The 16,159-nt window shown below is 47.6% G+C and overlaps 2 protein-coding genes across 2 annotated transcripts in view; both read right to left on the bottom strand.

Annotated features, from left to right (window-relative positions):
- LOC119453629 (alkaline phosphatase, tissue-nonspecific isozyme) overlaps window positions 1-2,240 on the bottom strand; it is a 50,235-nt gene extending 47,995 nt beyond the window's left edge. Inside the window, exon 1 of the mRNA XM_049668299.1 lies at window positions 2,122-2,240. Within this exon, the coding sequence (XP_049524256.1) occupies window positions 2,122-2,206 (85 nt within the window). The 5' untranslated portion in view covers window positions 2,207-2,240. The remainder of the gene's footprint in view (window positions 1-2,121) is intronic.
- Window positions 1-16,159, bottom strand: part of LOC119454249 (alkaline phosphatase, tissue-nonspecific isozyme) — a 169,747-nt gene that overhangs the window by 68,917 nt on the left and 84,671 nt on the right. The gene's annotated exons all lie outside the window — the stretch shown is intronic.

Here is a 16,159-nt window from a genome sequence, read left to right as displayed (position 1 = left end):
TTCCATTTTGGAACGCGTACAAGATAGCGCCCTTGAGCGCAGCTCTATACGTGTTTTCATTTCGCGATATTGACACGTGTACATGTTTATCATTCACCGGTGAACGCTTTTCACCGGCTAACAAATGTTCAACGTTATCGCTAGGCACAGTACGCGCCTGCATGTATCGGTAGTTTCTTGAACGTTATCGATGCTTCTATCCGTTGTCTGTTGTCACCGACGCTCATGTAATCTGTTCATGTAATCGGTTGTCACCGACGCTCATTGTATGAGCGACGGGAATTGTCTAGAACTTTCGGGAAGACACGCGGGTACCAGGGGTTAATCTGGAACCTTGAATGACTCATGTATAAAAGCCGACGCGTTTCGCCGCTGATCAGGTTTCGACGATTGCCGACTGTGCTCGCCGCTATCGTTGTGCTACGAGTGCAACTTGCTTTTGTGGGCACAGGTTCGCCCAATGAACAACCAGTTTCGTCATACGCAGTTTTACGACTGTTTTCTTCACTGTCACTACTACGTGACAATGTCATCGCTGGCGCGGATAATCTGTCTCGTGCGCCACGGAGCGATGTGTGGCACGACTGCCTCGCTAATCGTAAAACCCCTATATATAAAAAGTAGCGCCAACCACTTCCCTCCTCCTCCGTTCCACTCTCGCTCTCGGCGCGGCCAGCGCGATCGAAGCGCGATATCGACAGTGGCGCCGCCTACGTCGGGCCTGCCGTGGCAGACGACAGATAACGCGCTACCAGAAGAAATCCGCGGAAAACTTCGATCGCGCCCTGCGGAGTAGTTTTTGAGGCGCGATTTTGCTTCCTCAGTCAGTAACTGGCCTTAATAATGCCGTTTTGGTAGTAGCAACGCGACGATGCGAGACGGCGCAAATACCAAGTGTGCGGGAAGCGTTTGCGCTCGCCGGATGGTAAACAAAAAAAGCATTTTGCCCTCGCCTTGTCGGTTGCGGCCACTTAGGGCGCAGCAGCATGCCATCACAACGAAGTTCTTGTCCCTAACACGTTTGATCCGTTTGTGCGTACAGCACTTTCGTCGCACAGGCCCGAGAATGGCGGTCGGAGCGCGCTGGAACGAAAAAAATATACAAAAGCGCAACGCCTGCTTCCATGTTACGCGGATTGGCCAATAGGGGAATGGAGGAGGCTGGGGCGACAGGAGGCGCCGAGGAGGAAACGCCAGGGTGAGCGCGGTGGCGGCAAGATCTAATAATGGCGCTACTTTTTATATATAGGGGCTTTAGCTAATCGGGAGATCGCGAGAGGCAGCTCGTGGGTGACGCGTGGGCGCCATTCGCAGCAGCCGCCGCAGTCAGACCCCCGCTCATGCAGCGGAGCTTTATTTCCATAAGCCTGACACGCGTTACTCTGGCGCCATCTAGGCCACGAACTTAGGCCACTGAGTGTGCAGCAAGCGAGTGGGAAATTATCTGCACTCGCACGCACCGGAACAACTCGCTTCTTGTCTTGGAGGCCACGTGCAGACTTCTGGACAGCGGCACTTGATGGTGGAGCGTGTCCAGAATGAAGTCCGAGCAGAGGAGCCCTGTTGCCGCATGACGCGTTTCTAAGCGTTCGCGCGCACCGGCCCACCATGCATTTCAGAGGCCACTCGCAGGCTTCGCGGCGGCGGCGCTAGATGGCGCCGAATATTCTTCGGTAAGCGCGCAAGAGGAGTCCCGCTGCCATACATGCCTCATACATATGTCATTTCGACGGTGGTCATATGTTGTAACGTTATATTGATACAATGCTAAACGCATTACCGTCGACAGTGATCGTGAGTTGGGTCGTGCCGCAGTTTTTTTTTTTTTTTAATTTGCGAATATCAGCATTTTAAGGTAACTTTAAAAACCAAATGTGTCCATGCACTGAAACTGCGTGAAAATTAGAAACATATACTTCTGATACGGGCTATCAGTATAGCTACGGACAATCAGTGTGTTAGTTTAATGCACATTCATAACTACTGCACTCCGGATGCAAAAGCAAAAATAATGATTACAAGTCTCTAATGAAATGTTACACCAAGCTTGGTCTATCTTATACGCTCAGCGGCCACATGCACAAAATAAAAAAAAAACATTTAAACCATTAGTGTACTCACCTTCTTGCGTAATATTAGGCACTGGAAATTGATTGCACGCAACGCCCATAATAGTTACAATCAAGATGAGAACCACCCAATACATTGCCTACCACAAAGCACTTTCACATCGATGCCGAATATAAACACAGCGGTGCTCAATAAACGCGCTCCCCGATATGTTGCATTTATACACGAAGTTCGCATTGGATGTGTTATAAAAATGCTTTCCGTACCGACGCGCTCTGACACTTAAGTTTTATAAAATGTCATGCGGGCGAAATTGCTGATGAAGTATTTCACCCCGGCGATATTTGAAGCTTTGATTGCACCTTTTAATGCCAAATGGATGTCAGCTTTATTCGCTCAGCAATGTAATATGAAGGACAAAAATTTGTTATCTTCTGCGCATTGCCTCACAGCCTAAAGGAATAGAACAAATATTTCGGCTCTATACAATGACAGGCCGAGAGCCTCGCGGTGGACTTACCCTCATTTGCGTTTATTCACTCGCATGTTGAACACGAAATGCTCAACTTGATGGCGTGAAGCTCGGCAGTGTTTGAGGTCGTCGTCAAGTGTGAAATGAAACATATACATTTTACTTTATTACGTTTGGCGGAGTTAGGGGAAATGCGCATTACCCTGTGTGCACCTCAGGATTACTATCATGTTTAGCGGGATTCATATTATTCGCGTATTGGATACGGTACCACTCATATTCAATTCTGTAAGGTTTTAATGTACCTTTCATACTGTTGAATTGTAGATTGTGTAAATAGTACAACAGTATTAAGAATTGTTTTTGGCATTCTAAGTGAAGCCAGTGATATCGACCAACGGGTACCGTATTCCACCGCATTAAGCACGACTTGTCCATCTTCCTCACTTTTACGGCCCCTAGGAAAGGAGACTCGCCCGAAGCTTTCCGGGGTCCTGACTTCGAGCTCTGCAATTTTCTGCATCGGGCAGTCCAAAGACTTCTTTGAGAAAGTGCAGTAGTTACTTTCAGTGCGCGAGGCTCTGTCCCTGAGAAGAATGCAAATACACGACATCACAAATACTATGCGCACATTGGCTGTGTTGCAATCAGTTATAGTGAAACTCCTATAAACTACTTTCTTCAGTTCACCCCCCTCTAGCTGTGTGTATATTTTTACATCTTGCCATAAGTATTCATAATGAATACGTTGCCATGTTGCTGCCCGTTGTTCACGGGGAGGTGGCACAAGTCAAGCTGCCGTTATGCAGCTTTTATCCTGCCATCCTCAGTGCTTATGTACATCAGTGTACATTTATGGTAAATAAAATTCAATTCAATGCAATTCAATTCATCATCCCCGAGCGCAATACATCTTTAGTTTAATAAAACGGCCTTTCTGAGAGGATGCCAGCAGGAATAAATCCGGAACAACAGTATAAATAAATAAAGAATGCAACTTCCCTCTGTAGAACGCATTTACCACCGCTCATATCTGACAAGGAACGCGAGTTCTTCCTCGTCAAGGCAGTCTTGTACGTTTGAAGTTTGAAGTAGGCCGTAAACATGAGTTTTCTCAAAATTCAAAACAATGCAACCAAGGGTAAAAAACAGGCGCTGACATTTGAGAGTGCGTGCATCTACCACTGGTCGCGAACCTTTAGGCAGCAACAACATGCACACTTAAAGGTTTTTCTCGTCGTTTACAACGTAGTCTGTAGAGCAAACGACACCGAATTCCAGGATAAGATGTGATATCGGCGTCCTATAAAGGGCAAATGCACCCATGAAAAAGTGTTGGCATTCATTCTTATCCATTTTTTTAGGCGAAGGCTCATAATTATTTACTAGTGTTGTAAGAAATACGAGTAACCTCTTCGATCTCGCAGAAAACGGGCATTTCTAAAAAAAAACTATATTGCGAGCACTGCGCGAAAATGTGCGCCATGGTATCGATGCTCTACAGTTTTCAATTTTAAAGGGAAACTGAGACACCCACCCAAATCTAGCAATTCCTACCATGGAAACCCAACCGGGTTCCTCGAAAGAAAGCCTCGCAGTTGAAGAAAAATTCATCCTGGTCCGGGACTCGAACCCGGGACCACGGCCTTTCCGGGGCAGCCGCTTTACCATCTGAGCTAACCAGGCGGCTAGCACATGGCAGGGCGAAGTCGAATTTGTCGACAACTCGAAGCAAAGGCAAGTGTATGACGTAATAGTTCAGCGGAAATCCGCTAGGTGGAGATAAGTAAATAAGTAATTAAGTTTTCAATTTTGCCAGACATTATATTATTACAATAATTCTATCGAGGTAAATTTCTACTTTAGACCCTTCTCGTTAACTTCAATGACGTTCAGGGTTTCATGAGCACGGCATCTGGAGTATTCTTGTAGGTAGCCAGTGCTCAGCGATAGCTTAATAGCATTGACTTATGAAAAACTCACCCAACAACAAAAAAAGAAAGAAACCACGACTTGCTCATTTTCTGTGCTGTATTTACGCATAATTCAAAAGTGAACAAAGTGAACAAATGACAGGAATTTCTGTTGTGAGATACATCGGCACAAGAGCCGGCAGCTTGTGGATGTGCTGCGCTTCCTTGGTGGTGATAAAACTTCCTGTAACTGGGGATCCTGCTGCAAAAAAAAAGGAAAATTAAAACAATCTGAATAACTAGTCTGCCCCTAAAAACTTCGGTAAAAGGCGCCCTGCCGATAAGTAGGTACGTACCGTGTTGCAAGTCCTGGTCACATCGGATGGCCCACATTGCGTCATAAGATTTTTCATGACTTGAACGAACGGCGGCCTCAAACGACTCGTGACCATGCGCTATCACAGAACAAATTAAGCGAGGTGCGGAGCAGGCGCGTAGTTGAAGGTTATAATAAGAACACGTTTATTTTTGTTGTAGTTTGTTGTTTATTTATACTGTCAACCCAATTAAGGGCCTTTACAGGAGTGGAAAAAAATAGAAGAAAAGATACAAAATTCTGCTACATCTCGAGCAAAAAAAGAAAAAGATACAAGGCCGTATAATGTCAGTATCTATAAAAAGTGACATGCAGTGAACAAAGACAAAATAACTTGTTTTTTGCTGATCAGAAACAAAAATACATGCTAAGACGCAATAATATCAGAGAAGATAACATTCTCTAAACCAGCAGTAAAGTCACTGGCGGAGGAAGATGTGACAACTGAATCCGGTAAATCATTCGATTCTTTAATCCCCCTGGAAAAAAACTATACTTGAATGTATCATTTCGCGTTATTGGCGGCTGTATGTATAAGATGTGCCTGTGTCTGAAGCGTTGATCCGGTGAAATTACGCAGTATTCAGATAAATTTATTTTAGCCAGGTGATGAATAATTAAAAAGTAAAATTTTAATCGGTCAAACTTCGTCCTTAATTCTAACGCGGAAAGGTTTGCACGACTGCATAGTTCAGTAGGAGAGTGCACGCCCTGATATTTATTAAATATAAATCTAGAAGCCAGTCGTTGAACTCTGTCCAATTTATGGCGGTTAGTAGAAGTGTGTGGGTCCCATACTATCCTAGCATATTCAAAGATTGGCCGTATTAGTATCTTATACGCCAGGCTTTTCACTTCAGGAGTTACGCTATACAATCTTCGGATGAGGCCCCAAAGAACTTTATTTGCCCTTCTACAAACTTCATTGATGTGAATGTTCCATCTCAAGTCTGAAGTAAATATTAATTCTAAATATTTATATTCTGTTACTCTTACAAGTTCATGGGGAGCGATACTGCATTTATACATCAGGGGCGTCTCTTTCCTTGTTATAATCATACAAACTGATTTTACTGGGTTCAGTGACATTTGCCATTCATTACACCGTTGTACAATTTTATTTAAATTGGTGTTGAGGTCTAACTGGTCATTTAAAGATTCAATCCTTTTATATATTACGCAGTCGTCTGCAAACAATCTTAGCGGAACGGTTATATCAGTAGGGAAATCATTATTAAAGATAAGAAATAAAAGAGTCCCCAAAACACTGCCTTGAGGTACTCCAGATAAAACTGTTTTGTACGTTGTTACGTATTCGGCGGCTCGACGCCGAGAGCGGCAGGACGACCGGCCCATGGAACAGACGACCCACGAAGTGCCAGGAAGACAATCACCTTTATTCTTGCAGCGACGCGCTTTTTGTGCGCTACGTAGCCAATCAGGGTGTGGCAAAAAAAGAAAGAAAAGATATCGCGGAAAGGGCGGGGCAATCTTATCTGCAGGCCCCAACGTAGAGTGTGACCAGCCCCGCGAATGTTACAGCGTGGATTCAATTTTATTTATTTCGACTTACTGCTCACGAGAGTGGAGGTAGGACCAAGCAGTTCCTTGTGATCGTTTCCGTTGGCGAAGATGCGCCAGCTGCAGTGAGCGGCACCGGGCGGAAGCAACGTGTCCATATACACTCATGAATTTTGATTACTCGCGCTGCAAACGTCCGCCTCTTCGAGCACTCTAGCTCAACGCCTACTATTACGCTATCTTCCACAGGTCATTTTAAGTGCGAATGCACTTCTTAAGCGACCCCGAAAACTCCGCCGGCATCCGCGCTCCTCCTCCTCTCCCCTAGCGACGGCGCGAGGAGCGGAGAGGAGCGTCTGTAGCAACACCGCAGCGACGTCACGCCCCACGTGACTGCGCGCGCTCCGCCCTCCGCTCCGTGGCTGCGCGCGCCCCGCGCCGGCTCCGCACCGCTCTCCGCGCCGGCTCCGCACCGCTCTCCGCGCCGTGACGTCACGGCGCGTTGTGCAGCTGGCGCCTCCGCGCCATGGCTGCGCGCGCCGCGCCGGCTCCTCGCACCCTCTCCGCGCCGTGACGTCACGGCGCCATGCAGCTGGTGTGCCTCTCCCCCCGTTAGGTTTGCACTCACCCTCGGCCGCCGCCTCTCCCCTCGCGCTGACAGCTCCCTCCTCGCCCGGTAACAGCCCCTCGTGTGCGTACTCTCCCCACCGCTCACCCCCTCTCCAACCGCCTGGCGTGTTTCGCTCCGCCGTCACGTGTTGTGTGTGTGGCGCCGGCGCGTCAGTCGTGCTCTCTCGCTGCCGTCTCCTTCGCTCGGCTCTGCAGTTTAGTCGCGCGCGCCCCCTCATAGCATCACCCCGTGCTTCGCACTTCCTCATACTCCCCTTCGGGGAAATGCGGTTTTTTAAATAAATATGTATAATAAAAACGGCAATTTAGCGGCAAATGCGTCAGAAAGGCCGACAGTCGACAATATATATTATATTCATATATAATGAATATATTTTTCATGCATAATATATATTTTTTTCCTCACTCCTAGGAGTGAGGATCGATGGCGAATATCTCAGCAACCTTCGGTTTGCAGATGACATTGTCCTATTGAGCAACAATGGAGAGGAATTACAACAAATAATTGAGGACCTTCATCGAGAAAGTGCAAGAATTGGGTTGAAGATGAATATGCAGAAGACAAAGATAATGTTCAATAGCCTGGCAAGGGAACAAGAATTCAGGATCGCCCGTCAGCCTCTAGAATCTGTAAAGGAATATGTTTATCTAGGTCAATTACTCACAGGGGACCCTGATCATGAGAAAGAAATTTACAGAAGAATAAAATTGGGTTGGAGTGCATACGGCAGGCATTGCCAAATCTTGACTGGGAGCTTACCACTGTCGTTGAAAAGAAAAGTGTACAATAATTGCATTCTACCGGTGCTAACATACGGGGCAGAAACTTGGAGGTTAACAAAGAAGCTCGAGAACAAGTTAAGGACCGCACAAAGAGCAATGGAACGAAAAATCTTAGGAGTAACGTTAAGAGACAGGAAGAGAGCGGTGTGGATCAGAGAACAAACGGGGGTAGACGATATTCTAGTTGACATTAAGCGGAAGAAATGGAGCTGGGCAGGCCATGGGCAGGATGGATAACCGGTGGACCATTAGGGTTACAGAATGGATACCAAGAGAAGGGAAGCGCAGTCGAGGACGGCAGAAAGTCAGGTGGGATGATGAGGTTAGGAAATTCGCAGGCGCAAGTTGGAATACGCTAGCGCAAGACAGGGGTAATTGGAGATCGCAGGGAGAGGCCTTCGTCCTGCAGTGGACATAAATATAGGCTGATGATGATGATGATGATGATGATGATGATGATGATGATATATTTTTTTAGCCAGCACCTCCACGACTTCTGAGACGACGCCCGGGACCAAGGCAGAGCTCTTGTATTGGCACACAGCGCGAGACAGCCCACGAACACCCACCCGACAAAATGATGATGATCATGAGGATGGGTATATACACATGAAGACGATGATGAACTGCACAGTTAGCGCTCACACTAATATATATATATATATATATATATATAAATATATACAGGGTGTCCAAGCTATCACGCAGCGCGATTAATAAAAAGAGGAACGGCGTTAAGCGAAGCAAACCTAGTGCGTATAGACGAGGCAACCTAAAGTTTGCCCGCGCGGCACCAGCGCCGCCCACTCCCCTGGCGGAAGGATGGAAGTGTCGAAAGTCGCCGCCGGGCCAGCGCGCGCCCGTGTTCTCTACGGCGCGAGCGACCGCGTGCGTTGTTTTCGTGACGGCGAGCGAGACTTCATCAACCAGGAAAGGTGGCACGCAATACTGCTGTGTTGTTGATTGCCACAAGAGCCTCGAAAAGTCGAAAGCCGCCCGTGAAGTTCTTTAGAATTCCTGAGAGGTGGTACGAGGAGAACAGACGACAAGCGTGGATAACTGCAGTGCACCGAGTCAAGTAAGTCACGTACTTTCGCATTCGCGTGCAATATCACGGCCGCTCGATAAAAACGCAATAGTAATGTGCCTGTATTTAGCGCATGGCCGTTTGTTTAGACGTGTCGCGTAGTTGAATCGTACAGTGACATCCGCCGTGTTAGCTTAGCGGTAAATGCACACGTGTTGCGCCTCTAAGCTCGACGGCGCGAGCTCGATTCCCGGCCACGGCGGCCGCATTTCGATGGGGGCGAAATGCAAGAATACAGTTCTTGCCATGTACTTTGATTTATGCGCACGTTAAAGAACCACCGGTGGTCAAATTTATTCCTGAGACCCTCAATTACAGCGCGCCTCATAATGATATTGTGCTTTTGGCACGTAAAACCCACGAATTTAATTGATTGTACTGTTCGTTCACTCGCCATCGGCAAAGACTGGCTCAAGATAATTATATCCCTTTTCCAAACGCTGCATTCCTAGTTGTACAGGCAACAAATAGGGCCGCACGTTACTTGTCTTTTGTGTGGTGGCAATCGGTATTTAATGCAAGCTGCGGTCATCGCATGCGTCGGTAAGCGGCAGATCGCAAAGCAGCTGCCCGAGACGCGCGCGTTATGTTTGTTGCTTGGCCATGCTTTCTGGGTTCACAATATCCAAGCATGTTTTAAAGTAATTGCCACCTTGCACATTCTTCCTGCTTCACTCTTACCGCCAAGAATCTTCGTTCGTTTCGTGTAGTAACCGGCCAACGGTGTGAGCTTACTTTTACTACGGCGGGGCATTCGTCCGACGAGAAGCTAGATTTGCTTTGGTGAGCCATGTATCGCTAATTCTTGCGCTCGTGCTGTTGGTCCCAAGGTAATCGCTGGTTACCGGGACCTGGGTTCATTTGGCGGAGCAGTTTGTACGAGTGATTTCTCATGACCAGTGAAAAGATACCTTGCTCAATTATGCAATGAGTTGCCATGACTCTAGCATTGAATAAGGCATGATATACATTAAATATGTATACAGCATGATATAAGGCATTATGCACATATGTAGTACTTACATCGTTAATTAATTTTATTGGCTTATTGGTGCATAATGAATGTGTTCTTTCTGTTCCGACTGTGCTGATGCCACTCCGAGGAGCCAAATTGAGAGCAGCCGTGTGTGCGCGCCCAGCGACCAACGAAAGCAACCGCAATCGTCACCGTCTCTGCACATCTCTGCAAGCATGCATGACCGCTTTGTTACTGCACCATAGAGAAATAAAAGTGACTAAATGACTGAACTCGGTGTGTTCCTCTAACTCGATGTCGTATACAATCTTGTTGGACACCTCCGACACGCACTTGGCTTTCACTGTCATATCACCGCCCGCAATTTTTGAACACCACGCACGTGTGGAAGCAGACGCTCCCCTTTCTTGAGGTTGCCGCCACGAAAAAAACTGTTGGCTTCGGCAACCGTCTTGAAACGCACTGCAGTCTTTGCATCGCTGTTCAGCAAGCAGGCGATCTGCCGCCGTCGAAAACGGAGCGCCGTGAGCACGAGCAGCGAAGGAAAGCGCGGGCGAAACAATGTAAACAAAGCGGAGACTGCACCGCGGAGCGACCGCGCTGCTTGAAATTTCTACATTGGGGGCGCTGTCAGGAGGAGCAGCAGTGCCTTCAGGCGATCGTTTTCTATTGTTTCCAGTACAGTGGAGTGTCAGTGCACGTGCTCAGCGTACTCCAACGCAGAGCACGTGCTACCTGAAGCCATCATGATCGAAAAGAGAAACCGCTTGTGCCACTGTCTTTCAATTGCACGCACAATAATTCAGTGGTCAAAATTGTTTGGGAACCTCGTACTGCCCGATCCCTAATAACCATTTGTCCAATTCCTGGAATATCAATTTAGTGGTCAATTAAAGCGCTCAGTCATCCAGTTACTGCGGATTGCGAGCACTGGTTCTGAGACTATCTAAACGCTCAGTCAGGTTGAAAGCGCATAATGGATGATTTTGCGTTCGCGAATTATTACTTCTGCGACCTGAGAGAGGAAGGAACCGTCGCTATCGCTGGATATTTTTCAAGGCGCACTGTGCCAAAACAACCAGGGGGTGCAGGATGAGCAAGGCAACCTCATGCACTGTGACTGCTGGAAGCGCTGAAGTGGCCGTGTAGAGCATGAGATAATCCACACCAACGATGACCCAGCGGTCACCGGCTGGCGTGCGCGTAATCGGACTACACAATGTGATTCGGACGAAGTTGAAACAACAGGCCTGAGAGAGCAATGGTCTCCACTGCCCAGTGGTCGTGTGAGGAGGGCTCTTCCTTTACTGACGCTATGGACATGAGGCGTGCTTACTACTAGACAAAATGGCCCATGCCTGCCAGTAGTACCGAAGCCAAAGGCATGCGTAAGTCTACAGCCCTTAGGAATGGGCGTATCGCGGGTCCGCATGAAAGAAGGCACGTGTTGGAGGGTAGGTGGCGAGGAATTGCCTTTACTGCTGATATGTAAATGGAGCCGTAGAGAAACCCAAACCAATCAGTAAAATGGTAAAAATTCGTAAAATGGAATGCATACCGCCGCCTTCCAGTTTGTTTCAAGTCGCACCTACTAAATTATCCTCATCATGGTAAAGGTCAGGCTACACGCCTTGGCTAGCGAATGGCTGGTATTTTGAACTCCAACAAATGTTTGTTCACCACGAAAGTTTCTTTTAGTTAATCTTCCTTGCGACCACTAGATTAAATGTGCTCTTGAGCAGCTTTAAGAGGCTGATGACCGATCACGAGCTCCTCTTCGCGTGGCATTCTATTCACCATCATCTTGGTCTACAGGTGAATTATAAAGGTTGGTTGTATTTCTCAGAAGTTTGTATTACCTGATTGACGTCATAAATGTGATCAAATGTCGAATGTACTTTTCCAAACCCAATCTGCTCTGTGAACCCTGAGAAGGCTACTGCGTTCTTTACTCTACTTTTTGCGTTGTTTTGTTACAGATAATGTAAAATAGAGTCGTCTTCTTCATGGTCTAAATGAAACACGACGAATGCTTTCCGAAACCTACTTGCCTACTGTTTTTCCGGGGGTGGGGGACGCTTTTTATGCAACAACTTAGCCATGTGAGCGCGCGTTCCACCTGCGGTATCAGCTGAAATCACGGCTGAAGACACCGCTCTGTGTGAGGGAGATAGAAAGAGAAACAGAAGAGAGGCAAGGCTGGGAGGTTAACCAGACGCACGTCCGGTTTGCTACCCTGCACTGGGGCAAGGGGGTATAGGGATGAAAAGAGAGAGAAAGGAAATAGAGAGAGAGAGCAGTTTCGCGCACATTTGAAATTTTCAAGATACAGCCGCCCGGGCGCCCGCTTCGGATACACTTTCAAGATACAGCTGCCCGGGCGCCAGCGCGCCGCGTAGTACGCGGCCTCCCCCCTCCCCCTGAGCCTTGCCCCGGAGTATTTGACCTCGTTCGTTTGTTTTGTCCTCACAATGCATGTCTTTCACACACTGCAACAGGTGGCACTGAGATGCATGGTCACGTTGAGCACACGAACGCTTTTTTTTTGGCGCAATCAACCATGCAAGCCTGAAGCACTGTCCTAAACAACCATGGAAAACACAGCTATAAATTTAGCGGAGGTATGTTTACAATAGAATGTGGTAATGCGATGTCTGAAGTAAACATATTGTTTAATTCTCCGTTTTATGCTTTCTGCTATCAATCAAAATGCAGCCCGAACAATGCGTTCCGTTTTTTTTTTTACTTTTATAGATATTCGCATTTTCCAATTCCAGCTATGTTCGTAAGCCAAAAGCACGAAAACACGGGCAAGGACACGTGAGTTAGAGATGGCCAGCGTCATGCATGAGTGTTTGGATACACACTTTGGTTCCTCATTCGAAAATAGCAATGTACGAATGAACATCGATGACCTAAACAGACGCATGCGCTACTGGAGTTTGACGCGTATAAAAAATTGAAAAAAGTTCGGCACCATGTTACACTCCTGTAACACGTGAAGGCGAAAGCCTGCTGTACACTTGGTAATGCGCCGTCTCGCATCGTCGCAATGCTGCTTTCGCTGTTCGGATTCTTCGGCTCGTTTTAGCTGCGGCTTGGCGCGCTCGTATAGCGGTGTCAGACTCGCACCAACGACGTTTCTTTTCGACTTTAAGTTGAATCCTCTCAGCAGGGGAATGAAACGTATGCTGTTCTGTGTGTTGTATGGGTGGTTTCAATGAAAGTATGCATGTTCGCTTCACGTTGTCGAATGGTTGTAGCCTCTGCATTACGAGACGGATGAGCCATTTGCATTTTGCTTGCTTAGGAGGGTATGAGCCATTGCTGATGATGACAATTTTTGTACCACTGTACCGGATGACGCGTTTTTTTTCCGAAGAACATCGGGGGTATGTGACACTTAAAGCTTTCGCCTTAAAACTCTCATGTGCGATTTACCCTGTGTGTTTAGCAACTTCCTATAAACACACCACGTCCTGATGCGATCTCGCAAAAACATGTCAGGTATTGGCATGTGTTAATCATTTGGCATATGATTTTTCATATGGCAGTAAGTAATCAACTACAGTTCATCGAAGTAGCGAAGATATCTATACACATGTAGCATAACAAGATCTAAAAGGAGGTGATTCTCCTGCGTGCCGCCCCTGTGCAAGCGACTTCCGCTCGTGTTTTCTAAGCAACTTCTACCGAAAGGTCCTTCGGCAAACAGTTTGGGTTCCTCTAGGTGTACTTATTATAAAACATGACAATTTATATCAATAACAACCACTACAATCACACAGAATGGTCGTCATTAAAAATTACTCTATCTCCCGCTTAAGGGAACCATGTGTGGATGCGAAGCAGCGGGGAGATGGTTAGCTTGAGCGGGTGATGGTTTCGCGGCAGCGGCCCGAGCGCTCATCGCGGCGCTGCACAGGAGAGAGAATGAGGCGCGCGCGCTCCGTCATTTTCATACCGCGGAACTACCGTGGTGCCCCCAGGATGCAGCTGTCGCACCACCGGTCGTGCGCGCCGCTCCGGTTTCCTGGAGGATAGAAAGGGGGGAGCGTAGGAGAGGAGAGAGAGAGGGGGAGGGGACGCGCATGCGGTGTGGGGTGTGGGATGCCGCGGGAGGGACGGACAAAGCCCCCGCCATAAGCTGCTTCGCATCTAAAATCAAGAGCTCAGTATTAAGTATGGCCCACGGCGATAAAAAAGTACTACACCACAGTGCCACATGTGTGAAGACGTGTAATTACCGGTTGTTTTGCTAGTATGCTCGCCTTGCTCCATCTCGGTACATCATTATACCGCCGCCACTATCACACGTGTTTGTGTGTGTGTGTGTGTGTGTGTGTGTGTGTGTGTTTGTGTGTGTGTGCATTTCTATGTGTCTGCACATGCAGGTGTTTGAATTTGAAAACTTCTTTGTGATAATTTCTAGCTACCACTTCCGCGATTCATATCCACCCTCCGCCAGCTGGGGGTGGGCACTAGTGTGTCAGGGTGACGTAACAAGGCGGTCGGAGGGTGACGCAGGAGTTAGGCTTCTCTGCTGTTCTTCTGGTGGCAGTTGATCCATCTCATCCGCTCAATATTCATGAAGGAAACCCATCAGAAACTAACGTCCTGGACTTACCTTCCACGGTACGGCCATATGGCAATATAGTATTGAAGGAAGCGTATTTAATACCAGTGTGTATGAAAGCACTTCGCCACCGGTATTGTCGCCGGTACCCTCCACCGTTGCTCTTTAAACATTAAAGCGCTCCTTAAGTATAGACGGTTTCAGTGTTTACAAACAAACCTCGCTTGCCGCTGATTGGTTGCCCCATCGGAACTTCCGGCAGGAGAGCTAGAAGCATTTCCGACTATGTTGTTTGAAGGCATGCGCGACGTGAGGCCGGCGTGTCGTGTCGGTGTTTGTACTGCTTGGTGGAATCTGTGATGCTGATTCTACATCGTAAATATTGTCGAGATGACGAGCGACTACTTTAAGGCGCTTAGCACCGAAGCAAAAGATCGGTGTCGTTAAAAGCTGATGTTTGGAGGCAGAGAGCTGCCCGATCCGCTGGACGATGATGTGCGATTTGCGTTTTCGCCGAGCTCCAAACGCCTTCCCTCAGTTACAATTACCCGGAGCAACAAGCGCAGCATCTTAGTGAGGACATGCAATGAACGCAGACTGTTGTCTTCAAGGCACGTAATGGGACTGCCGAAAACTAGAAAAACTTTAATAGCAGTTTTTTCTTCTTTCTGGGGTTTCACGTGCCAAAACCAGTTCTGATTATGAGGCTCGCCGTAGTAGGGGGTTCCTGATTGATTTTGACCACCTGGGGTTCTTTAACGTGCCCTACAACACAAGCACACGGGCGTTTTTGCATTTCGCAATGGCACTTATATTGCTGCAAGATGGAGGATGAAGTGGTAAGCTGTGCATGTGTACATGCACATGTTTTCTTCGTCATATGCCTTGTTTCTGCTTTTCAATACGCATTCAAAAATAACTGTACACTCTCAAAAGTCATTTAGTGCAAGAAGCCTAGGTCGACTGAAATGGGACTAACTTAAGTGCTCACGAATTTACCACACTTCTAACAAAATGAAACCTGTAGTGTTCGGCACGAGACTGCAATCCATTATTGGCCTCCGTTAATTCGTAAATGCTTTTAGAATGTGGCCGAAACTTCCTACATGCATGCACGAAAATCACTAACTTTTCTGCCATTCTGCTCTGCGATACCGATACGAATGCTCACATGCCGCCACGATGGCTCAGCGTTTACGATGCCCGGTTGCTGACCCGAAAGACGCCGTTTGGGCCCCGGCCGTCGCTCTTCGATCGAGGCGAAATGCTAGAGGTCCGCGTACTGTGCGATGTCAGTGCACGTTAAAGAACCACAGGTGGTCGAAATTATCCGGAGCCCTCCAATTCGGCGTCCGTCATAGCCGGAGCCGCTTTTTGACGTTAAACATGACAAACCAATGCGCACATGTACCTAGGTAGTAAAGCTGCGGAAGTGCAGTTGTGCCCCAGATACGAAAAACATTAAAATAAAACGACGGCAGCATGGCACCCGTTAAACAATATTTTAAACTCATGTTCGTAGCATGGCGATCCACGCCGAGGCAAGAAAATGGACGAGCGGGCAAACTCGGGGCGAGAGTCGAGCTGCTCTCGCGTGAATTACACGACATACGGCCAGTACAATCGTGCAGTAGCACTTTTATTATTCAGCATTATAGCAGTCCGGCTACTCCACGTAGTAACGTACATTGGATGAAGTGAGCCGAGCAAATCTGGGAGCTCTTCGTAGGCTCCCAAATTTGAAAAACACCGTTG

This window comes from Dermacentor silvarum, chromosome 5 (assembly GCF_013339745.2).
Source record: "Dermacentor silvarum isolate Dsil-2018 chromosome 5, BIME_Dsil_1.4, whole genome shotgun sequence".
Taxonomy (NCBI): domain Eukaryota; kingdom Metazoa; phylum Arthropoda; class Arachnida; order Ixodida; family Ixodidae; genus Dermacentor; species Dermacentor silvarum.
Note: the sequence above shows the minus strand (reverse complement) of the source record. Positions and strands in the feature narration are given on the sequence as shown.